The sequence below is a fragment of the Humulus lupulus genome, chromosome 2 (genome assembly GCF_963169125.1).
Source record: "Humulus lupulus chromosome 2, drHumLupu1.1, whole genome shotgun sequence".
NCBI classification, from domain to species: domain Eukaryota; kingdom Viridiplantae; phylum Streptophyta; class Magnoliopsida; order Rosales; family Cannabaceae; genus Humulus; species Humulus lupulus.
The window spans coordinates 292,316,603-292,344,057 of record NC_084794.1 but is presented as its reverse complement, the minus strand read 5'-3'; the positions used below and the strand labels follow the sequence as shown (position 1 = coordinate 292,344,057).

The window sequence follows — 27,455 nt, the reverse complement described above, 5'->3', positions numbered from 1 at the left end:
AAAAAATGTGTTTTTGTCTACAAAAAAAAAATATATAGACTACTTTCTCACTAAAAAATTATTTTTTGTAACAAAAGTTTTTAAAACTAGAAATTAAGAAATATATTTTGTAGCTAACATTACAGAAATATTATATAAATTCAATTAACATAATTGTAACAAAGATTTATAAATCTAATTTTAAAATATTCAAAGAATAATAATATTGTATATTGTAACTCATACCTACCAAATTTAAACACAATAAGTAAAGCATAATTTTATTGTTTGTTTTATCTAGATTTTCATTTTATCTCAACTCTCACCATATATTAGGAGTGTTCATGATCCAAATCAATCCAATTACCCTGAACCAATCCAACTACAAAAAATTAGATATCCAATAACAATTGGATTGGATTTCAAAAGTTTGATATTAATTAGATTGGATCGGTTGACGGATGAGACTGTGAAAATCCGATTAGGAACCAATTCAATCTAATTACAATTAATATATATATATTTTATATATGTTATATTATATATAAATATATTTAATTGGATTGTTGTTGTTTTTTGATGCTATATTAGCACTTTGGAGATGTTGTTGTGTTCATTTTTGTTACCATCTAAATACTCTTTAGTTATTGGTTTTGACACATTAGTTTTAAATTTGAATTGTTGTATTCTAAACTTAATATTTCGACGACTTAATGTGGTAATTGTAAAGAATTAATTTAGTCTTATTGCTAAATAGTGTTTAGTTTTTTGCATGATTTCTTTTGTATGCTTTTTTTTATTTGTTAACTTCTTTAATAATAAAATTTAGGTTCAAAGATAAAATAACCGGTAATTATATGATTTATTTTGAGGACAAATTAGATGATGATTTCCAACATTCAACTTTCAATTAGATTAAATTGGTTAGAGGTAAAAAAATTGGATTGGATCGGATGTGTACCCCTACCATATATCATCATAATTAATTGATTCATTTATTTTAAAGAAGTTTTTTCAATAGTAATATTATATGCTTTCTCAAAGCAATGTAATAGTTTACTTTGTTTGCATATATATAATGCTTTGTTATAATATTCATATAATTATAATACTGTATACATATTAATCTATAAAAGGTATGAAGAGGTACGATACTAACTAAAAATGTAGACAAAAAGACAAAAGAAAAAAAAGAAGTAAATCATTTCTTTATGTTGTATTTTCATTTTTTTTTACAAGAATTTGGGAATAAAAACATCAGAATCCATGCAAGAATTATTTTTTCTTTTTGAAATGGACAAGCAAGAGTTCTTTGTTAAATCAAAATTTTGATTTTTTTTTTGGAATTTGTGAAAATGGCCTATTTTTTAGAATTATTTTGTACTTCAACCTAGTTTTGATAATTTTTTGCAAAATGACTTTTGTCTAAAATTTCTACCGGCTGTCTAAAAATTTTGAGTAGTTGTCTGAATTTTTTGACCACTTGTTTGGAAAATTTCGACCTCCTGTCTCGAGTGTCGTAGGTCATTTTGCAAAAAATTATTAAAATTAGGTCAAAGTGCAAAATGATTTCAAAAAATAGGTCATTTTGCAAAAAAGAAAACCAAAATCACAAATATATATAAATATATATATATATAAAGCGAATGTTATAAAAACTAAATTTTAAGTTTATGTTGTATATATAATATGAAAGTTGTAAAATAAAAAAAAAATATATGTCGTTTGTTTATTTAAGTATACGTGTATATGAATATGAATACCAATACCAAATATTAAGAGTAATGGGTGAAAATGGTCTATTTTTTGAAGTTATTTTGCATTATGGCCTAGTTTTGATTATTTTTTGCAAAATTGTCTCTCTAAAATTTTGACTAGTTGTTTGAAAATTTTCGACCAACTGTCTGGAGAGTCAGAGGCTATTTTGCAAAAAATTATCAAAACTAAGCCAGAATGCAAAATGACTTCATAAAATAGGCAATTTTTCCAAAGCACCCTATTAAAAATCAATGAAAGGCCATCAATATGTGCTTATATTTGAGAAAAAAAGATTTAGAGTTATGGTTTGAGAAAAAAAGATTTAGAGTTATGGTTTGCATGTGGACTATATTTTTGGTAATTATTTTGGATTATTGTAGAAATCAAACTTTTTTAAATAATCATTTGGTAATTTGTGTTTTATCATAATACAAACTTGGTACCATCTGTTTCTGATAATTATCAATCGATACCTTTAGTTTGCAAAATCTACATAGTTTGGTACATTTCGTACGTTTAACCTGATACTCCTTGATACCTTAACCTGTTAATTACACTTAGAGCACGTTTTTGACCAAAAGGACTCGAGTAACGAGTCAAATTTCCGGTCCACCGTTCACCGTAACTGTTCTGGGGCAACCAGGGCGTTACAGTCACCGATGGAGGAGTGAAAGAAGATCCTGAAAAGATTGATGCAGTGAAAGAATGACCAAGACCAAAGAATGGCTCGGAAGTCAGAAGTTTTCTGGGTTTGGCAGGCTATTATAGGAGGTTTGTCAAAGGATTTGCGAAGATAGCCGCACCGATGACAGAATTGACAAGAAAGAATCTGAAGATCAACTGGTCAGATAAATGCGAGCAGAGCTTCCAAGAATTGAAGAGTCGGCTTATATCAGCTTACCTTCAGAGGACGGGCAGTTTGTGGTTTACTGTGATGTGTCAAAACAAGGGTTGGGATGTGTACTGATGCAGTCTGGTAAGGTGATAGCCTATGCCTCTAGGCAACTGAAAGATTATGAGCAGAGGTATCCGACACACGACCTGGAACTAGCAGCGGTTGTCTTTGCACTGAAGATTTGTCGTCACTATCTCTATGGGGTGAAATGTGAGATTTACACCGATCACAAGAGCCTCGAGTACTTCTTCACCCATAAGGAGTTAAATATGAGACAGAGGAGATGGTTGGAGTTAGTCAAGGATTATGACTGCGACATACTATACCACCCCGGTAAAGCCAATGTTATGGCAGATGCACTTAGCCGCAGAGGGCTGGGAATGGTTTCTTCTTTACAAGGAGTATCAAGGAAGATCCTAGAAGACATGGAACGAGCTGGTATAGAACTGATCACAGGAAAACTTGCAAAGGTTACACTTCAGTCCACCTTGTTAGAAAGGATCAGGGAATGACAGAATGCAGAAAAGAAGTTGAGTGACCTAAAGAAAGAGATGCAGGATGGGAATGCCAAGGATTTCACTATGTCAGATACCGGACTAATTAGATTCAAGAGGCGTATTTGTGTGCCAAACAGTGATGAGCTGAGGAAAGAGATTCTGGCAGAAGCTCATACTACCTCATATTCAGTTCACCTCGGCACCACTAAGATGTACCATGACCTTAAGGTATTGTATTGGTGGCCGAGAATGAAAAAGGATGTAGTGGAATCTGTGGCAAAATGCTTAACTTGCCAGCAGGTTAAGGCAGAATATCAAAGACCAGCGGGGCTACTGCAACAGTTGAATATTCCTGAATGGAAGTGGGATGAGATATCTATGGATTTTGTGACGGGGTTACCTAGGACCACAAAACAGCACGATGCAATTTGGGTAATTGTGGATAGGTATACTAAGTCAGCTCACTTCTTACCAGTGCGCATGAATTATTCTATGGATCAATTCGCTGAGTTGTACATGAATGAGATAGTACGGCTACATGGGACACCGTACTCTATTGTGTGTGATCGGGATGCTCGGTTTACATCATCATTCTGGGAGAGTTTGCAGAGAGCAATGAGAACTCGATTGAAGTTTAGTATAACTTATCACCCAGAAACGGATGGTCAAACCTAGAGAACAAATCAGATCTTAGAAGATATGCTCAGAGCGTGTGTCATTGACTTTCAGGGATCCTAGAGTAGATACTTGCCACTGATTGAGTTTTCGTACAACAACAGCTACCAATCTACCATCGGGGTAGCACCATATGAAATGTTGTATGGAAGAAAGTGTAGGTCCCCACTTCACTGGGATGAACTGGGAGAGAGAAAACTACTTGGACCCGATGCAGTGCAACACACCAATGAGGCTATTTAGAAAATTAGGGCTAGGATGGTCACAGCTCAGAGCAGACAGAAGTCTTATGCAGACCTAAAGCGCAAGAATGTTGAGTTTGAAATTGGTGATCATGTATTTCTGCGTGTGACTCCAAGGAAAGGAATCTCGGTGAAGAGGTTTGGAAAGGAATCATGTATGTCAGACCTTTTGAGATTTTGGATAGAATGGGCAATATGGCTTACAGGGTAGCTTTACCACCATTATTGTCTGGGGTGCACAATGTATTTCATGTGTCACAACTTCGAAAATATGTATCTGAACCATCGCATGTGCTGAGCTACGGACCTTGGGTTTGCAGGAGGATTTGTCATTCGATGAGCATCCAGTGAAAATACTCGATCGAAAGGACAAAGTTCTAGGGAATAAGACCATTTCCTTTGTAAAGGTATTGTGGAGGAACAGTGTTGTTGAGGAGGCAACCTGGGAATTAGAGTCTGATATGCTGCAGCAGTATCCCGAGTTGTTTGAATAAAATTTCGGGACGAAATTTCTTTTCAGGGGGGGATAATTGTAATATCCGTTTTCCGAGAAGGGTAATTTTGTAATTTTCTCACTATGTGCATCCTTGTTTTATTTTTTCTTTTCCTTTGATGGAATATTGGATATGTATGACTTCCAATGAAAATAAAATTCATGGTTTCTCATGTTTGAGTTTTTGTGGAATCACAACATGAGAATAATGTCAAGTGAATAAATAATGGCTCGGGTTAAGTTATTTATTTAATTAAAAATTATTATTATTATTATTATTATCATGAGCATAATAGTAATAATAATATGCTTGAAATTATTTTATCATATTATGTGTAATTTTTGGTTTGCCATAATATTAAATACTTGAATTTGCGAAAAGACCATAATACCCTCAAGTTTGGGATTGGTTCAAGGGGCATTTTAGAGACTTTATTTCTTCTGTTTTAACATGATTAAATATTCATAAAATTGGTTCAATTTTCGAAATTTAACTGATAATATCAGTTGTGGAACTTAGTTATTTTTTTTTAAAGAAAAAAATAAATAATTCCTTGAAAAAAGGATCTTACCACTTCAAACGCTAACATATTTTCTAAATCTATTCTAAAACGTGTTACCATGATAATCTGAAGGAGAAATCGTGGAAATAGTGAGGGAAGCAAAGGATTGAAGAAAGAGTGTGTAATTTTTGAGTTCTTGCACTTGGGAAAAATCTGGGCAGTAATGAACATTGTAGAATCATTCTAGGGGAGGAAATAAATATTTTGAGTGTGGGAAATACATTTATAAAGCCTCGGATTGTGATTCACCATTTTTATCTAAGAAAATGCATATTCTTAGATAATTTTGGATTTAAGTGTTTTCAAGAGTGTATGGTGTGCGTGGTTGGTGATAAACAAGCTTAGGGGACTCCAAGAATCGGTTTTGACGTGAAGAAACAGACTGAAATGGTCTAGAGCAAGAAAAACCAATTTTGAGCTCCATTGTTGGCGGTACACCGGCGTTGGAGAAGAAGACTTCGACCAAGGCGGCTGTGGCGTGATTTTTTGTGTCTTAGGGTCGTTTTGGACTGCTGGAACACGTGTGGGAAGTTTCCAAGTGGTTTGGAATGTTGGGGTAGCCGGAAACAAAAGAAACAACCTCGTCGGCGCCGAAGAAGACAACAACTTCGGCGAGAGCTCCGGCAAACCCGATCTCGGTGTTTACTGAGGTTTTTTTTTTTTTTTTTCAATCTTAAAAATGAGTACATTAATTTTAGATCATTTTCCAACTGGTTTCATATTTTTCTGATTTTTCTTTGAATTCTTATGATTTATTGAAGTTTAAATAAAGATTAATTATGAAAAACATTTTTTATTTTTCATAAAAATATGATTTTATGTTTCAATGATATCTGTATGAATTATAATGGCTTTTTATGTTTAGATTTAAGTTTTTATCGTATTTGAAAATTTTCTTCAATTATTTTCTTTTAAATATGTGATTTAAGAAAATAAATGTGAAAAATTATTTAAAATATTCTAAAAATTCTGAGAATTTTTTATAAGTTTAAAATGAGATTTTAAGGCCCTCTGTAATTTTATTTCGAATTTTGATCATTTATGTAATTTTTATGATTTATTTGGCGTATTTTATATTTTAAATATAAAAAAATATTAATGCTACTATTTTGAACCCTAGGTAATTTTTGTGTGTTACTGTAGGGTGTAGAAACTAATCTATATAGTTAGATTCTATTTTTAATCAGTTATGAAGTTTTCTTTAATGAATTAGTTTTTCTATAAAATTAATTAAGAAAAATAGTTATTTTGCCCAGAAAATTCTAAAATAATTTTTATAAGTTTATTTTTTATTTTGAAACAGTTCTGTATGTTAGTTTGATTTTTGGGCTGGTTGTGCATTTATTTCTATTATTTGGGTTTTATTTGAGAAATTGAGGAAAAATAATTTATAAATGTTAAAAATTATTCTTTTGGTCTTATATGAGAATTTGCTGATTATTTAGTGTTTTGGAAAAGTTTTTTATTAAATTTTGTTGTCATATGATAATTTTTATAAAATTATTGAGTCTTTAATGTAATTATGATATTAAAGGGTATTTTGGTAATTTTCACATAAAAAGCATTTATATGAATTCATGCGATACGTTAGAAACATCATTGTTTGTGCATGTGACATGATGGTTTGAACCTTTTGTGGAAAATTATTTTAATTTACGTGTCATGCATGTTAAAATGGCATAGTTAAATTATTTCGATAATTAGGGTTTTGAAATAAAACCTTAACACCTATTTTTTTTTTTAATTTTTCCTGAATTTTCGCTGTGTAATTGGATGTCTAGGAGCTAGCGGTCGTCGAGGTGACGCAGGGAGTGGTTCGAGACACGTCAGCGGAAAACGCACTGTTTAAGGTAAGAAGAGTGGATATTTGCGCACAGGGTGTACGTTATGCGTGCAACCTTGTTTTCTTATTTGTTAATTATGTAATTATATTTGTGATCTGAATTGTTGCATTAGGTTGACTAGCATGAGGATAGTGCTAGGGATTTTAGTTAGTAGACATGCTTAGATGATAGAGTAGGCATGCTACTAGATTTTAGCTGCTTGTGTGAGTATAGCACTTGCACGAATTATCTTGGGTGTGTATAACTCAGGATAATAGGATGCCACCACTGAATTACCGAGTGTGAGTACAGTGCAGGCAGGGCAACGATGTCTATATCGCGTAGGTGCCACGCACCAACCTAATCATCAGGTACGTGTACGGGTGCAGGATGTACGACCATGAGGAGGACAGAAGCGTGACCCTGACATCTCAAAGAAGACGCTTGCAAAAATAGTACTATGCATAATGACGAGAAGGACGCTTCTCGCAAGAAATAATAAGTGCGCGCAAAAGTATGTAAAAGGATAACCAGAACCCAAGGGGTCAATGTATCCTTATAGATACAATCAAGGTGCACCAAAGAGAGACCTATCGAACCCCCTTTCGTGTGGGTTCCAAAGGACCCCGAGCATGATAAATACAAAAAAAAAAAAGAGAGAGAGGGAATAATAAAAAGGAAGAGAAGAGTCAGCAAGAACGCTTAAAGGCCTCCCTATAGACTTGGGGGGCAAGTGTGGATGCCACAAAATTGACCAAGGAAAAAATCTTTGGTCCCTGGTTAGGCTACGAGGTTAAAGGGAGGGTATTCATGATATTGGGCTCCAACCCATGGGTCTTGTGAATATGGAATAATTTCTCTTAAAGCTTTCCTTGATGGAAGTATGGAAATTATAGGTGAACATTTCCTTAGGCCAATGGCCTCACGCCATCAAGGTGTTTCATGCCTCGGATGGGTCTCACACCTAGAAGGGTATCCCGCACTATGCCACACCCAAACCTCACGTAGCGAGGCCCTTCATGCCTCGACCAGGTGTCACCCAGCCTTGCGTAGCGAGGCCCTCTGTGCCTCGGCCAGGCGTCACCCAGCCTCGCCCTACTGCGCCCAGTCTCGCACAGCGAGGTGCACCAAGCCCCGTCCAGCCTTGCACGGCGAGGCGCTCCAGACCTCATCCTGCCGCGCCCAGTCTCGCACAGCGAGGTGCACCAAGCCCCGTCTAGCCTCGTGCAGCGAGGCGCTCCAGGCCTTGCCTTGCCGCGCCCAGTCTCGCACAGCGAGGCGCACCAGGCCTCGCCCAGCCTCGCGTGGCGAGGCGCTCCAGGTCACACGCAGCGAGACACTCCATGCCTCGCCAAACCTCGCCCACTTACCATTCACCTGGCACCTTGCGAGACGCCACACCCTCACGCAGCCAAGTGCCTCGCGAGACATCACGCCCCCGCGAACCAAAGGGTCTCACGAGATGTCATGCCCCTGCGCACCCAGGTGCCTTGCACCACCAGCCTCACGTACCTGGGCATCAAGGCCTCGCGCACCCATGTGCAAGGGCCTCGAGCACTCATGATCTCTCGGCCTCCTAAAGCGTCTCGCGCCCCTAGGGGCCTCGTGAGACATAGCCTCCACTAAACATCCCTCGGCCACACACCAAGGGCCTCGTGCACCCATGTGCGAAGGCCTCACGCACTCATGGTCCTGCAGCCCCCTAAAGCGTCTCGCGCCACCAGCCTCACGCACCTGGGCATCAAAGCCTCGCGCACCCATATGCAAGGGCCTCACACCACCATGGTCCCACGGTCCCCCAAGGTGCCATGCACCAACATAACCATTAGATACAAAGTACCCGTACGTGTACGGGTGCAGGACGTACGACCATGAGGAGGACAGAAGCGTGACCCTGACATCTATATCGCGCAGGTGGTGGAGGTACAGGTTGGTATAGAGAGTGGAAGCACTATGTGCACGCCTCTGGCCACATACCAGGCCGACACCATGACCTTCTGCTCCACCACGACCTGTGCCACTACCCAGACAATCACTACAAGAAAATGGAGTCTTTACCTACCAATTGTAAGTGTAGGTAAAACTAGCCTAATGGTGGGTAATATGGTTTACCTACCAATATTGAATTGGTAGAGTCTGGTAAGTAAAGGTTAGTGGGGAAAGAGTCTTTACCTACAATTATTAATACTGATAGGTAAAAGAATCAGTGGACCGCACTAAGTTATAAATCAATTGATGAGTTATAAGATGACGTGTTTGATGACTTGTCATCCTACGTGTCTGCTGACATGTATTGCTATCATTTTATTGTTCTACGCGGCACAATATTATTGGACCATGTGGGGTCATTTTATTAGCCCACATAGCATGATTTTATTAGTCTGTTACACAATTTATATTTTGCTCAAATTTAATGGTTATGTGTAGGTAAAATATAATAACAGTTATTTATAAATGTTCTATATTATAAATAAACTAGAAAAAAACCATACAATCATCTTGTGACTCCCGAAACGAACTCAAATAAATTATTTACCATTAATAATAAAATAAACAAACATATATGATAAAATATTCATTGCTTATTAAAGATGAGTGTTAAACTAATTACATTTCATAAAAAAAAATATCAACAAGTCTATGACAAGTCTATTCTTCACTTTGAGATTATTACACGAGAGCATCCTTTTTCTCGAACTTGTGAATGTTGATGATGGCTTTGTGAGGTGGACAACGAAGATGTTTGGAGGTGGGGTTCGGGTTGGCAAATAATTATCCGCAATTTAATCATCATAAGGATTTCAGAAAATATGACTTATTATTATGGGCATTTATGACACTTAATATACCAACATATATTAAAAAACATATATATGAGCACATCAAGTTCCATAGTCATCAACATAAAATATAATCATTTATCAACATCACAGGCAAAAAAAAAAATCAAAGTAGCATAATGATCCAAATTGAAAAAAGAAAATAGAAGTCAACATTCAAACTACATTTAATAGGAAATATGCATCGAAAACTATAATTCATGTGATAAAACAAAGAAGTTCTTATGCAGTATATATGAACATGTAAACAATGATGAAGATAATACAAACTAGATTCAAAGTTTAACATAAAAAAACTCAAAATACAAACTATATAATCAATGAACATAATACATAACACATCTCGGAGCCCCAGAACATTTGAAAGAATAATCCAGACAATGAAACAAAACTCTAGAACACAACTTAATACCTCAAACCAATAAAGCACACAAACCTTATTAAAGTACTTAATATATCAGCATACCCAAATTAGGCAGTTGAGTCTATAACAAATTTATAAATCTAATTCATATTTGAAAAAGAGCATTGGCCTTTGGATATGCCATATATTTATTAGAAAAGGAGCACATAATTATGTCAAACCTTATCTCAACAAAACAATAAATAAAGTTTAAATATACAAAAGAATAATAAAAACTAGTTTCTTAATTACATATATAGATATCAAGCATATAAGTTAGTTCAAACAAATCCAGAATTATGTCAAATTCAACAAGCATGAAGATTATGATGTTACAATCAACGAATCTCACCAAAATCAGTATTTCACCCATACTCAAAATCTCATATTTCATTCAAGCCAATTAGTCAACAACATACAATATAATTTGACATAAATCATTTAATAGATTTGAATAACCACAGAAAAAACTAAAAAAAAATCATAGAGCTACTCTCATTAGAAACAATACATCATAAGCAAGCATGAGAAAATAGTAAGACAGTAATGAATGAGTTACTCTCATTAGAAACTAACTGAACCCTCTTTGGATGAGTAGATTTGCATTTCCCTACAGAGGAAACAATTAATCTACATAACAGTGGAATAAACATTTAATTTCTCACTAACATATATCACCCATTGATTCTTTGAATCGAATCTTTTAATTTCAAAATCACACAAAATGCAAAGAACTGATAAATTTTCACCATCACAGTAGGCAATATTACAGAGAAAATAAAAACTCATCAAAATATCTAGATTATAAAAACTCATCAATATTAATAACTATTGCTTTCAAACAAGATAAAAATGAAGATATACAAGACATTCTAGAGCCACAAACTGTGAATTTAAAGCTTTTCATCTAAACACAACCAAGCTTGTAATTCATAAATACAAGAAGTATCCAAAGCCCAAATGAAGACAACAATGAAGAAAATACAAACTAGAAAGCAGAGTCCCTAATCTGAATACAAATCATTTAATGTCCCTTAAAACATGTTCATTGGTAATATGTTCTTAAAAACATGAGACATTAAGGTAATATGTTCTTGAAAAAACCCATATCAATTTAAAAATCAGAAACACACGCAAGAAAAGATAGATCATATCCAAAAATACTCAAACACTGAAAATTTAATCTCATAAAGAGATCAAATACCAAATCTGAAATATACTAAGACACAAGCAGCAAAGCATTGCTAATAGACACACATATATACAAAATCAAGCTAGTAGACATTTAAGGAGAAAGAAGTATTGCTTCACTAGAAATGCCCAAAGCCAACAACATAGCAAGATGCAAACAGAACCACTCAAAATAATTGTTACATCACATCAAACACTTGCACAAAAAAAAATCATATAATAGGATCAAATATCAGGTCCAAAAAATAATTAGAAACAATAAAATAACTAATCAAATTCAAATCATACTCAAAACACAGAATCACAAAATAGCATCATAAATCAAATCTCCAAAATATATTCAAACAAAATATGCCTCAACAATTAAAATTCTTCATCAATCCTTCAGAAATTGGGGATTTTCATCAACCAAGATGCTGAAAATATACCTCAATAGAAAATCTACTAAGTCGTTCCAAATCCATAACCTCACTGCTGCAATCCAAATCCATGACCCAGCCACTGCAATCCAAAGCATTACTGAGCTCCCTGCTTCCAAAACAAATCCAAAAAATACAATCAAATAAACACAAAGAATAAAAACACCACAATAAATAGATTTAGATATAACAATACCCACCACAAAAAAAAAGAAAAAAAAGTTAAAGACAAACTAGAAGAAAAGTTGAAAATCAATGGCAATACAAACTGAGAGAAAGACAGCAATGGCTTGCTTTGGAGGCGGCTATGGGTGGTTCTGAAGGTGACAGTGGGTGGCTCTGAAGATGACAGAGGCAACAACGAGACAAGTGTGGTGTCTTAAAGAAGGAGACATTTGGGTTTCGACAAGAGCTTGAAGAAACGAGGCATCTCGACGAAGGAGGAGCCTGGGTAAGAGAACAGAAGAGGCATCTCAGAGAAGGTGGCCTCTGGGTTCAGATATGGAACGCGAAGCTTATGGATTCATAGATAGAAGAAGACATACAACACAGAAGGAAGCTTCTCGGAGAAGAGAGAAAAAAGAGGCCTCTGGTTCAAGAATAGAGATGAAGGCACCTAATATGCTCAACCATGGAGAAGAAGGGTCTCGGCTATGCTCAGCCATGGACTAATGGTGGAGGCAGTGCTCGATCGAAAAAGAGATAGACGGCTTGGTGTTAGGAAGAGTGAAGAGGATTTGAAAGAGATGTGTTAGGGTTTAAGTTTATAAGATTATATTTATATTAGATAATAATTTTATTTATGTTTTTATTATATTAAATGTATTGATAAAATGATGTCTAAATTATAAAATAAGTATGGTTAGATGCTATGATAATGTTGTAGACACACAGCATTAATTTTAATAAAATTTTAAATATTAAAATAAAATTAGAGGGAAAAATGAGCTCCAAAAGCTTAAAATTTTCCCTCTAAAATATAAGTAGGTAAAACTCTTTTTCTACCAATTTTATTGGTAGAGAAAAATAAATATGAAATAGTTTATATATTTTGCAATATTTACCTACTAATAGTTCGTACCATTAAATATTTATAGGTAAAAGTCATCTTTACCTACAAATAAATATAAGTAAGTAAGGAATTGGTAGGTAAATGTCAGATTTCTTGTAGTGAATGTACCTATGTACAGTCTTATTCCCTGGGACCACAATCACAGTGTATGAGGAACTATTAGAGCTTCATTATAAATAGACCATTACCCCTCCAAAAAAGGGGTTGGAAAAACTCATTGTACACTGAGGCTATTGTGCAATATACAAAGCTTACTCCATTGTTGATTTGTGTTTTACCTTTCTTTAAGCTTATTCTAAGTTCTTATCTATATCTAAATCTAAATATCTCTATACTTATCTTTGAGTTTTCCAATCTAATTTCATTGACGAGATTTCACCGTCAACAATAATTTATTATTGTTTCTTAGAATTTAATTTATTAAAGTCAATATAAACATTTTTTTATGTAAAAAAAATATATATTTTGTAAGATAAGTCAAAATATTTCTAGTTAATCAAGTTATAACATCTGTTCTTATGACTATCGAGATTTTACTGTAGAAAGATATATATTTATAGTTAATTAAATAGAGAAAGATCGATGTATCCATATCATAGCAACCCAATTTTTACACTTGGATGATGGAAACCATCTTATTATTACATGAGTTCAAATATATATACAAGCTAGCGTTGCGTAAGTAAAACAAACCACACAAAAGAGCTAAAACAAATAATTCTCTCGTACATATTTAGTTTGATTAACATGATGATGATGATGATGATGATTCTCACTCAATCTGACGGGACAAAAGAGAGAGGAACTCTTTATCAACTTCAAATTTGGCCATTTCTTCCGGACTGAAGCAAGCATAAGTCTCTATTTCATCACCAGTTTTGTTGTCCATAAAAACAAATATGTTACTGAAACACCTGTCAGCAGAACTCACCCAAATGGGCTTTCCATATCCAAAGTCAGCGTCATAAAGAGGAAACCTACACAAACTACTGAAAGAAAGCGCAACCCCTTCTCCTCTGACGGATCTCTCAGTACCCTTCTTGAGAGACTCAAAGTACTCATCGGATTTCTCAACTCTATGAAGATCTTCCACAAAATTTTTGTCGATCTTCCTTATCTCTTCTCCTATCACCCATGCCAGCTCGTAACAGTTATCTTTTTCTTCCTCAGTAGTGTTACTACTGATGATGGACGAAAGTAATAATGTCTCGTTAGCTTGATATATATAGTAGTTCCCAAAAGAATTTTCCGGCAATGGCTTATCAAACTTGGGCCGAATATTCACTGGGTGAAAGATAGTACATAATTTGTTTTGAATATCTAAGTCAGTCGCCACCACGTAGCGGCTCCATAAGAAAGCAGATAAGGCCTCAACACGAGAAAGCCGCCGCGGCCACTTTGGTTTTGCATGGTTTTCTCCTCTTGCTTTTTCCTCGTATTTAGCCCTAAGAGCCTCAACCTTTCGAGCATCAAGCACAAACAACTTTGCTACGTTTGTGTTCATCTTTGGAGGAGACATAGTTGGATCATAATCACCAATATTCTTCGGTGGGAAAAGCGATGCAGAGACGAACGTAGGTCTCACTACCTTGTTCTCTTCACCACGAGCAATGGCCATCCAGCATTTCGTAAACTCTAAGCAAGATAAAGCGTCTGCGATTTGATGTGCAATACAGACACCAATGGTGATTCCACCACAAGGAAAGATGTTGAGCTGAACACCGAAGGGTAAGCCTGCGTATTCGTCGAGAGGAAATGGAAGGAGATCATTGAGTTCAAGAGGGACAGGGTTCTTAATAATGTCGGAGAGTTGCCTCTTCAGTACTCGAGCTTCAAAGAAGGGTGCTCCGTCATCATGGCAGTCAACGCAAAAGTCTTTGGTGAATCTTCCAGCTAGTGGGTAGTAAAGGGTTAAAGTTTTGGACAAAGATTTCTTGAGCTTGTAGGATATGTCAGCGATGACATTGTTGTCGTTGGACTCATTATTAATGTCGCTTAGTGAGTAGTAGTAAATGAAAGGACTGTGGGTTCTGGGTGATACTTGGTCAAGGAAAGAGAGTTGATAGTTGCGCAAAGACTCGGGGGTTGGAGAAGAAGGTTTGATAATATCTCTAGATATTACTTCAACCTTCATTTTTCTCTCTCTTTTTTCTATTTTAAAAACTAAGTTTTAAGGTGCTAAACCCTAGTAGAACAATGTACATATATATACTAAAAGAGTTGGTTTTTCTTATTGTGTTAAGAAAAAGATATGTGAACAAATAAGGTCTTGGAAGAAATCATAAATGGAAAGAAAAAAAAAATCTAATGCTCCCCACTTCGAATATCGGGATACCAATTAGGTCATGCTTGGACGAACAAAAATCTGCTGTCCCTGTTTCCATGGCCCAACCCTGTCCCACCACTTAAATATTGACACATCACTTAGTTTGACACATTAACTAACAGAGGTCTAAGATTAAAAACTATTGTTAACCTTTCCGTTACAAACCATTTGCCCTTTATCTTCTTCTTCTTCTTTCATTTTTAATTATTTTTTAATGAAAAAACAGAGTTTGATCTTGCAAGGAATTCATATTGCAGAGAAAAATAATATCATCCAAGCACTGGTTTAAATATATATTTTTATATTATTATTTTTTAAAGAAGAAATATTGATATGGGAATAGTACAAAGAAAGCTAGACTAAGTTACGTGAATGAAGTATATTTTATTAGCCATTGTTATTTTCCTTCTGTATTTTGTCTATTTATTTTTTGTTACCATATTTGCGCTTTTTTTTCTTCTTAATTTTGTAATTATTATTTTTTTTTATCATTTTTATATATAAAGAAAAAACAAGGATAAATATATTATTTATCACCATGAAAATAGGCGGCAGAAAAATAAATAAAATTTTTCTCTTCAAATTTATTCATTGCTAGAACATGTATAGACTACAATCTCAGTTATTTCTTAAAGAAAATGTAAAAATAAGATAAAATGACATATATGGCTGTAATACGAGATCGGATTCTATTTTGTCATTAAAAAAATGTATAAAAAAAAAAAATGAAAGTGTTTTATCACTGTAATATACCAGACTAGACTACATAAATAAAAATGGAAGAAGAAGACGAAAGGGCAAATGCTTTGTAACGGAAAATTATAAATTCTTTTAGTGTTAGACCTCTGTTATTGATGTGTCAAACTGAATGACGTGTTAATATTTAATTGGTGGGGCCAGGGTTGAGACACAGCGAAGGGGACAGCAGATTTTTATTCTGCCTGGACACGTTGATTAGATAAGTCACAACTAAACGCATTATACCTTGTTTTGTGACTATTTTGCCCCTTACATAACTCCATGTTACCCTATTTTTATAATGTTTTTCATTGTTAATTGGAATAAGATGGATTAGGACCGGGCCGGAATGTCTTCTCGCCTGCCTACCTCAAAATTTATCCAAATCTAGGCTTCAGGATAAGCAACGTCTCAAAAGTCTTATAATATACTTATTATATAATCAATCATTTAGGGTATGAATCTTCAAAATAATTATCTCATGTCTGTCATAATCTCAATAATTTAAGTATCAGTGGGAACAGATTAAGATGGGTATTCATGAAGCTCTAAGTTTTGTTGTGCAAATACTCCTTGTCCCTCGCTAAACGCGTATAATATCGTAGTGGGCAATATTGTTGTCATTAATTTTATTATTTAAATTTAATCAACATAGGCCGTTCCATCTATATATGGGTTTCATAACGAGGATCGAGGTGCAATTAAGACCCATGAAAATAGAAATCTATCAAAATCCTTCCTTACAAGACAATTGTTATTATGAAAAAGCTATTCCATTAAAAAAATCTGTTTTCCTCAATTTCCTATCCCCTCTATGTCCCATCAATTATTGTAAGACACATCATCTATTTATAGTATTAATATAATTAAAAAAAGAGAAAGTTGTAAATAATTTAAATATATATTAAATAAATAAATGAGGTGTCTTAAACTAATTAGTGGGACATGGAAGGGATAGGAAATTGAGGACAGCAAATTTTTTTCCGTAAATCTTTAAGTGACATTAATTTTGTTTAGTGGAAGGTTAGTTCTTATAATGAAAAAGCTATTTCATAATTCTATTATAGTTCACATCATGATAATCAAGCACATGGACATGTAGTGGAATAATTCTTGACGTGGAAGTCGATCAAATTTTGTTTTAATTTCTGTTAAAGAAAATGTTATCTTGGTGGTTCTATTGGTCACCAGTTTGACTATGAGGACAGGTCTTTAGCCGTCTCTTTTATAATGAATGTCATTATTTTTGGAGCATCACTACCCCAGATCATGCCTAGGCCTAGCCAAATATGACTTTGCGTAATTCTTTGGCCAAACCCAATCACTTGAACACACACTTAGATGATGTGTCTTACAATAATTGGTGGGACATGGAGGGGATAGGAAATTGGGGACAGCAGATTTTTTTCCGTAAATCTTTAAGTGACATTAATTTTGTTTAGTGGAAGGTTAGTTCTTATAATGAAAAAGCTATTTCATAATTCCATTATAGTTCACATCATGATAATCAAGCACATGGACATGTAGTGGAATAATTCTTGACGTGGAAGTCGATCAAATTTTGTTTTAATTTATGTTAAAGAAAATGTTATCTTGGTGGTTCTATTGGTCACCAGTTTGACTATGAGGACAGGTCTTTTGCCGTCTCTTTTATAATGAATGTCATTATTTTTGGAGCATCACTACCCCAGATCATGCCTAGGCCTAGCCAAATGTGACTTTGCGTAATTCTTTGGCCAAACCCAATCACTTGAACACACACTTAGATGATGTGTCTTACAATAATTGGTGGGACATGGAGGGGATAGGAAATTGGGGACAGCAGATTTTTTTCCGTAAATCTTTAAGTGACATTAATTTTGTTTAGTGGAAGGTTAGTTCTTATAATGAAAAAGCTATTTCATAATTCCATTATAGTTCACATCATGATAATCAAGCACATGGACATGTAGTGGAATAATTCTTGACGTGGAAGTCGATCAAATTTTGTTTTAATTTCTGTTAAAGAAAATGTTATCTTGGTGGTTCTATTGGTCACCAGTTTGACTATGAGGACAGGTCTTTAGCCGTCTCTTTTATAATGAATGTCATTATTTTTGGACAAATGTAATCCATGGCTTGCAAGATCAATGACACTAACTAAGTGGATGTAGGCTATCTTTTTGGGGTTGTACCACTATAAAACTTTCTCTATCCATTATTTTTTTGACACTAGAAACATCTCATATACTTTACTTAGCTCTCACATATCTTCTCAATATTATTCTTTGGGTGTTAGACGAGTTAACGGAGAAACGAGTCAACATTTTGGTGCTTTCATTGAGAGATGAACACAAGGAAAGAGACTTTGGTGTCATTGAAATTCACCCAAGCAACAGGCTGCCCCAAACCATCTATGTTCAGCAATATTTCAGACATATCTGTACAGTAGCTGGTAGATCCACATGTCTAAGATCGCTTGGAAGTGCCTAAAGGGAGGGTTTAATTTGGAGAAATCCTCCTCCTGGGTTCCTGGAAGACCTCGACCGTGGAGGAAGACCTCAGGCCTAGAGGACAACCTTAGGCTTGGAGGACGACCTCAAGCCTAAAGGACATCGGCCTTGGAGGATGACCTTGGGCCTAGAGGACAACCTCAGGCTTGGAGGACAACCTCGGCCCTAGAGGATGATCTCTCTGGCCTATAGGAAACCCTCAGGCTTGGAGGACAACCTCGGCCCTGGAGGACGACCTCGACCATGGAGGATGACCTCAGGTCTGGAAGACAACCTCGACCCTAAAGGACGACCTCAGGTGTGGAGGACGAACTCAACCCTGGAGAACGACCTCAGACTTGGAGGACGATTTAGGCCTGGAGGGTGACCTCAGGCTTGGAAGAAAACCTCAGATCTTGAGGATGACCTTGGCCCTAGAGGGCAACCTCAAATGTAACTGTATAATTCTTGGGTCAAGCCTAATAACTTAAACACACACTTAAATGTAACCCTACCTCAGGGCTGGAGGTCGACTTACGCCTGGAGGACAACCTCAGGTCTAGAGGGCGACCTTAGGCTTAGAAGACAACATCAGGCCTAGAAGACAACCTCGGGCCTGGAGGACGACTTGAAGAATGGAGAACAACCTCAGCCTTGGAGGAAGACCTCGGGAAATGAAGGACAACCTCAGGCCTGGAGGACGACCTTAGGCTTAGAGGACAACCTCGACCATGGAGGAAGACCTAGGACCTGGAGGACCTCGGCCTTGGAGGACGTCCTTAGGCTTGGAGGATGACCTTGGCCCTAGAGGACGACGTCAGGCTAGGAGGACGACCTCGGTTCACTACAAGAAAAACCACTTTCAGGGGCGACAATATTAGGGGCGACATATTGTCCCCCCTAATATTGCAATATCAGGGACGACACGTTGTAAGTCGCCCCTAATATTATGGAAAGTTATTAGGGGCGACAAAATGCAATATTAGGGGGGACACGTCGCCCCTGATAGTGAGATATTTTACCTGAAATTTGGGTGCCATTTTAAAATTGGTGAAAAGTATTAGGGGCAACATGTCACCCCTAATATTGGGGCTTGTCGCCCCTAATATTGGAGCCGTCGCCCCTTATAATCAGATATTTTGCCCAAAATTAAGAGGGAAATTTTGGTGGTGTGTTTTAATTGTGAAAAGTATTAGGGGCGACACGTCGCCCCTAATAATGGGACCCGTCGCTCCTAATAATTTTATATACTCATCTTTCTCTCTGCCCCTCACCAGATCTGTAACAAAACAAAAAAAACAAAAACAAAAACAAAAAACTCTCTCTTCCCCCGATCTCTCCCTCACTCTTCCCTCTCTCTCCCTCTTCGTCTCCTCGATCTCGGCTCTTTCTCCCTCTCTCTCTCGGCTCCGTTCCCTCTCTATCTCTCGGCTCCGTCTTCTTCTCCATCGGCACCGCCTCAGAGCCGCCTCCACCACTGCCTCACGGAGTTGCTACGAGACCACTGCCACACGGAGCCGCCTCCACCAATGCCTCCACCACCGCTCACAGTGCCGCCTCCACCACCTCTGTAAGTATATATATATATATGTATATATATTAGTTTATTTATTTATGTATTATATATATAATGTGCCCGTATGTATAATATATTTATAGTTTTATTTATTTATGTGTTTATGTTATAAATATATATATTGTGTGTCTGTGTGTATATATTTATATAGTTTATTATTTATTTATTTTATAAATATATATAATGTGTGTCATGGTGTGTGTATGTATATTTATATATATTTATAGTTCATTTATTTATTTATATTATTTTTTATAACTATGTATATTATGTTTGTGTAGAAATTGAAGGAGTATCTTTTGGAAAATTTGTGATTAGGATATCTCTAATTTTGTGGCATCAAGATATTTATAAATTTTATAATTTTGCTTAATTATTTTAATTAATATGTGAATTTGTGTAAAAAAGTATTATGTTTTTAGTGTTGTTAATATGTAAGTAAGAAAATAAATAAATAATTATAATTTAATAATAATATGTGTGTAGAAAATAATGTGTGTTGGCTGTTTTTAATATATTAGTAGAAAAATATATATTGTGAATATGTATAGAAAAATGTATAATATATTGTCAATGTTCTGGGAATTTTCTGAATATCAATTGCAGGCTTTTAAATTTTTGGGATAACTTAGAATATAGTCGTTATGCTGCTGAAATTTTGGTAGAGTTAATAGAATTAAATAATACAATTTTTTTTTAATAATTTGAATTAACAAAAAAATATAATTTAATTTAATATTACCAAGTTTAATATTTTTAAAATAAATTAAAAAACTTTATAAATAATGTAATTTAGTATTAACAAATTTAATATTTTTAAAAATTAGATAAATAATTTAATTGAATATTAACAAATTTAATAAATACAAAATAAATTATATTTTTTAATAAATAATTTTAAAAAATTAAAAAAAAATTAATTTAATTTAATATTAACAAATTTAATAATTTAAATATATATTAAAATTTAGATAAATAATTTAAAAATAAAATAAATAATTATATTTTTATTTAATATTAACAAATTAAATAATTTAAAAATTAGATAAATAATTTAAAAATACATTTGATAGTTAAAAAAATAACTAATTATGAAATAATTACCTATAATTAATTTTATAAGACATCATAAAAAAGCTAGTGTTAAAAAATATTTCATTTTTTGTTGCTTTTCTTTGGTGATAAAATTTTATCACCAAAGATAGGATAGAAGTTTTTTTATATTATCACCTAGTGATAATTTTTTCACCAAAGTGCTTTTAGTTAGTTTAATTTTGTTGATAAAAAATATATCTATATTTGAAATGTTTGAAATATTAGAATTATTAGTGTTAATATGTATTTAGGTTTAGGTAATATTAGTGTTATTAACATTTATTTAGAAAAAAATAAATTGTGAATGTTTATTAATATGTGTTTAGAAAAATGTATTGTGAATGTGTGTAGAAAATAATGTGTGTTGACTGTTTTTAATATATTTGTAGAAAAATATATTGTGAATATGTGTAGAAAAATGTATAATATATTGTCAATGTTCTGGGAATTTTCTGAATGGCAATTGCAGGCTTTTAAATTTTTGGGATAGCTTAGAATATAGTTGTTATGCTGCTGAAATTTTGAGATGAGAAATGAGAGATTGAAATAAAATATTGAGAGATTGGGAGATATTTAGAGAGAGATTGTGTAACGACCCCAAATTCGCTATTAAGGCTTAAGGGCCTGGAGTAGTGTGCCTGGAGGGCATAATGGGATTATGTGTGTGACTTTTATGAGTTTAATGCATGATTACGATTTATTGCACGTTATATGACTATTTGATTATTTGAGATGCATGACTATGTGAATTAGTATGCATGTAGACCTGATTGTCTTAGAATGAGCATGATTGTAATCTGGCCATGTTAGGGCATAACTGTGATAATTGTATTATGTGAATTGTGCCATGTGAGTGTGGTGTTTTTATCAGGATGCACGCATCGAGACGGTCCTAGTGAGCCAATTAGTCTAAAAGTCACAACGGGATGTTGTACCCGGCTCGGGAGGAGCCTAGGGGTACTTTAGGAGTTTCGTAAGTTGAAGGAAGAACTAATGGTTATGGTTTTGGCGACTGAGTAACTTGTGTAACCGTTAGTAACTGCTTTGGGTAACAAGTTTTAAGATAGAAAGTGATAGAATTGAAATAGAAGTGTAAAGACTTAAGTGCCCTTGAAGGTTTAGTTAGGAAGGATTATGAAGAAGGGGTAAAATGGTCTTTTGGCAAGGGTAATAGACAAATTGCAGCTGGGATATAGGGGGGCACGGTTTGGGCATTGGGCATTTGGGTGTTTTGATAAAATTAGAAGAGAAGAAAAAGAAGAAGAAAGAAAGGTTAGGGCAAGAAGAAGAAGAGAAGGAGAAGTGGGAGTCTAGGAGGAGATCAAGGAAGCTTTGTGTGGATTCTCCATTTGAGGTAAGGGTTTTATACACATTTAAGTTTGGGTTCTGTTTTGATTTGAGGAATTTAAAGCCTAAGCTAAGCATTGTTAAGTTTTGGGTTAGTTGCTGAAATTAGGAATCAAGGGGTGGATTTTTGGATGTGATGGTGTTTTGCTCTTGATTCTTGTATCTATAGGTTGTTAGATGGTTCATGTGAGGTTTTGATTTTGGGGTTTAGGTAATTGTTTGGGGTGATTTGGAGAGGTTGAAGCTCGGGAAAAACGCATGGAAAACCCAGAAAATCTGGGTTCGCGAAGGAGTGCCGCGGCCCTGTTCTTGGGCGCCGCGGCGCGAGGATGCTTCAGGATGGGGGCCAAGCCACTGGGCGCCGCGGCCCTTGATGGGAGTGCCGCGGCCCTAGGCCTTTTTGGCAGCCCAAAAGTTGAGTTTTTAGGGCTTTTGCCCGGGGACACGGGGGATGGTTCCGGTGTTTTGTTTTATGGATTTAGAGGTCCCGGGAGTGCGGGATTGGTCCCGGGAAGTGGTCTTGGGTTTGGTTAGTATTAAAATTGTTTTATGTGTGTTGTGACTAGGATTTCGGGGAGGCTCGTACTAGAGGACCGTGCTTGTGACCGTGGTGCATCGGAAAGCTCGGGATACAGGTAAGAAAATCGTAACACCCGAGAATAGGGCATGGGCCCACTGTGTGATTGCAGGGCACGGCCCTAGATTGTATTGTGTGCAAATGTGTAATCTTAGATAAACTATTGTATGCTTGAATGGTTATTTCAGAATGTATTGTATGTGTGATTATAATAGAATGAACGGCTAAGGCCGAGAGCGGCGAAGGCCGGGTACGGCAGTGGGGCCGAAAGTAACGCTCAGCACATGGGATGCTATAGCCAAGGTGGGACCCAAGGGATACATGAGTTATCCTACGGTGAGGACCGAGACCCCAAGCTTTGGTAAGACCTCTTGGGCGGCATGGTCGTGCTTGTTTAATCTGATGGTTTTCCAATATATCTGTGAATTATGCCAGCTATATTATTTGAATATGTTATGTGCTATTTGGGTTTTCTTGCTGGGCTTCGGCTCACGGGTGCTCCGTGTGGCAGGTAAAAGCAAGGAGTCAGTCAACCGGCCATGAGTATGGAGAGCGTGGGGGCGGCGCGTACATGTTCAGCCTGCCCGACTGCTTTGGTTGGGGGCATTTTGTAAATGGCTGTATTAATCCATTCTTTTGAAAGTCAAACCTGTTGTAAATCTATTTTTGAGTTGTAAATATTTTGTAAACCTTATTTTTGGGATCCCAGGTGTTTGATACTTAACATTTTCAATGAAACTAAACATTTTTAAAGAGTACAGCCTTAAACTCTGGTTTATTCACACTTTTGGTTTTAGAAGCCACTTAGAGTCAATTTGATGCACGATTTCTGTTTTAAACTCACTTGGTAACGGCTCTAAGGTAGTAGGGCGTTACAACTTGGTATCAGAGCGAGCCAAGGTTTATTGGTTCTGGAGATTGACCGAACATGTACGCACGCTGCCATTGAAAAGCTCGACTCAGGGTTGATTGGTATGGTCGATTGATATATCTGAATATGTGTTTAATGCTTTGTGTGCCTGCCTAGATTGTTATGAGCATGATGATTGAAATAACATATGCATGATGCCAGGGCAAGGCCCGTTGTATGATGTATGATAATTGTATGTCATTTTGGTCGATTGATCATGGTTGTTGTTGAGATTGAGAGGTGGAAATTGGACCTTGTTATCATGCCTGATGAGCGGTGTCACTGATTGCAGGCATTTAGTTGTAATGCCTCGCCAATCATCGAGACTCCGCGGCATTCAGGCCGAGGATGACAACCAGGGGCAGGACCCTCCACCTGCTCCTCAGAACTGGCAACAGATTTTAGCCGAGATGGAGGCTAGGTTGAAGAAAACAGAGGAAGAGCTTAGTCAGTTGAGGCAACCAGCTCCTCCACCAGCCACTGTGATACCACCACAGCCGAATGTAGCACCGGCTCCGATTCAACCTATGACTGAGAACAGGTTGGAACCTCTGTATGAAAGATTTAGAAAACAGCAACCTCCTACCTTTGAGGGCGGAGCAGACCCACTGCAGGCTGAGCAGTGGATGAGTACAATGTCTGTGATCCTGGACTTCATGAGGGTTGAAGGAAAGGATAGGGTTGATTGTGCCAGTTATATGCTTAGAAATGATGCACGAATATGGTGGGATGTTGTAAGGCAACGAAGGGATACTACAACTATGACTTGGGCGGAATTCAAGAGCATTTTTAACGAGAAATACTACAGCGTAGCCGTTCGAGCTGCGAAGGCGGATGAGTTCAACAACCTGACTCAGTGCAGGTTATCCGTCACCGAGTATGCCCTGGTATTCGACAGATTGGCGAAGTTTGCACCAGAACTAGTGCCGACTGATGCGGCCAGAAGGGACAGGTTTATACGGGGATTGAACGTAATGATCGCCCGTGACGTGAGTATTACAATGACTCCAGAGACTACCTATGCGCAAGTGGTAGACAAAGCCCTCACTGCTGAGAGGGCTGAGGATCAGATCTGGAAAGATAGCGCTGCTAGGCGCGATACCAGGAGGGTAGTGCCTTCTTCTTCTGGGCCTAGTCGGGGCAGTGGCCCCAGTGAGCAGAAGAGGAGAGTACCAGACTCATTTGCTCCTTATGGTTCTGACAGGAGGGTTCGCGGTTCTGTGGGTGGCCGCCAGGGCGGAAATGACAGCTGGAGAAGCCTTCCGATGTGCCCTCGATGCAGGCGACGGCATCAGGGCGAGTGCCGGACCAGGGCATGCTTTGTTTGTGGGAGCACCAGTCACTTGAAGAAAGATTGCCTGCAGGCTAAGAAGGAGGAGCCAAGGCAGGGAGACAGCCTCGCTCCTGCTAGGGTTTTCACCTTAACTCAGACTGAGGCAGAGGCCAGCCCCTCAGTGGTCACAGGTCAGATTTCTAGCGCTGGATCCTTGTTTACTGCATTGATTGATTCTGGTGCTACGCACTCATTTGTTTCTGCTAGGGTGATTGATCAGCTTTGTAGACCTAGTACTTTGTATGCTAGGGGTTTTCAGACTATATTGCCTACAGGAGAACTGGTAGTCTCTAGGCGGTGGGTTAGAGCATTACCAGTAGTAGTAGACGGTAGAGAATTGTTTGTTGACCTGATTGAGCTAGATATGGACGATTTTGATATAATACTAGGGATGGATTGGTTGACGCGGTATGGAGAAACAATTGATTATAGGCGACGAATGGTGACCTTTGAACCGGAGGGCGAGGCACCCTTTGTGTTCGTGGGAACGGTGAATGGACCGCAGGTGCCTATGATCTCAGCACTAAAGGCTAGAGACCTGATGCAGGAGGGTTGCATAGGATTCCTAGCGAGTATAGTGGATTCCTCCAAGGTGGCGGCAGTGGGACCGGATGAAACCAGAGTGGTCTGTGAGTTTCCAGACTTGTTTCCAGCAGATCTGCCGGGATTGCCGCCACAGCAGGAGATTGAGTTCGTCATAGAGTTGGCTCCGAGAGCAGAGCCAGTATCCAAGGCACCTTACAAAATGGCTCCGGCAGAATTAAAGGAATTGAAGATTCAGCTGCAGGAACTACTTGATTTGGGGTTTGTCAGACCAAGTTTCTCGCCATGGGGTGCTCCAGTATTATTTGTTAAGAAAAAGGATGGATCGCTCAGGAAGTGCATTGACTACAGGGAATTGAATAAGCTGACCATCAAGAACAAGTATCCATTGCCTAGGATCGATGATTTATTTGATCAGCTTCAAGGGAGTACAGTGTTTTCGAAGATTGATCTCCGGTCAGGCTACTATCAGTTGAGGATCAAAGAAGAGGACATACCAAAGACTGCATTTCAGACACGGTATGGGCATTATGAATTTCTGGTTATGTCCTTTGGATTAACCAATGCCCCAGCAGCATTTATGGATTTGATGAACAGAATTTTCAAGGACTATTTGGATAAGTTTGTGATTGTATTTATTGATGATATCCTAGTATACTCCCAGACAGAGATAGAGCATGAGCATCATCTGCGCCTGGTGTTGCAGCGGTTAAGAGAGCATAAGTTATATGCTAAGTTTAGCAAATGCAAGTTCTAGTTATCGCCAGTTTCATTTCTAGGCCATATTATTAGTAAGGATGGATTACTGGTCGATCCAAGCAAGACGGAAGCAGTAAGAGATTGGCCTAGACCCAGCAATGTTCCTGAAGTTAGAAGTTTCCTTGGACAAGCAGGTTACTACCGGCGGTTCGTAGAAGGGTTCTCCAGAATTGCTACTCCATTGACAGAATTGACAAGGAAGAAGACCAAGTATGTGTGGACAGATCGATGTGAGAACAGCTTTAAAGAGTTGAAGCGGCGATTGATTACTGCACCAGTGCTGAGCCTGCCAACAGATGATGAGAAGTTTGTGGTCTACTGTGACGCTTCTAGACAGGGTTTGGGATGCGTGTTGATGCAGGCTGGGAAAGTGATAGCGTACGCATCAAGGAAATTAAAGGAGTACGAGCAGAGATATCCCACGCACGACCTGGAGTTAGCTGCAGTGGTATTCACACTTAAAGTTTGGAGACCCTATCTGTATGGAGAGAGGTGCGAGATATACACTGATCACAAAAGTCTAAAGTATTTCTTTACCCAGAAGGACTTGAATATGCGCCAGAGACGGTGGCTAGAGCTGGTAAAGGATTACGATTGTGATATCCTGTACCATCCTGGGAAGGCTAATGTAGTGGCTGATGCATTGAGCCGGAGGGGCCCAGGACAGTTGTATAGTTCGAGGCAGATATCTGACAGACTAGCAGGAGAGATGACCAGAGCAGGTATATAGGGTTTAGGGTTTAGGGTTAGGGTTTAGGGTTTAGGGTTTAGATGTATTACAAAGGCTATTACTCCTAATCAGAATCTTGCGCTTTTGTCCCCTATTGACGAGGAGGAGGTGAAAGTTGCAACCTTTCAGATGCATCCTGACAAGTCGCCAGGACCAGACGGTATGAGCCCTGGCTTCTACCAAAAGTATTGGCATATTGT

General features: G+C 37.1%; 1 protein-coding gene across 1 annotated transcript; it reads right to left on the bottom strand.

Moving 5' to 3' along the window:
- Nucleotides 1-13,622: 13,622 nt before the first annotated feature.
- Nucleotides 13,623-15,016, bottom strand: LOC133815695 (stemmadenine O-acetyltransferase-like). The gene has a single exon (XM_062248505.1). It carries the CDS (start codon nucleotides 14,982-14,984, stop codon nucleotides 13,623-13,625), a length of 1,362 nt encoding a protein of 453 aa, XP_062104489.1. The 5' UTR covers nucleotides 14,985-15,016.
- Between the last annotated feature and the right edge of the window lie 12,439 nt (nucleotides 15,017-27,455).

What these genes read in the sequence shown, in the direction of transcription:
- LOC133815695 (XM_062248505.1), bottom strand. Translation starts at nt 14,984, where the DNA reads ATGAAGGTTGAAGTAATATCTAGAGATATTATCAAACCTTCTTCTCCA.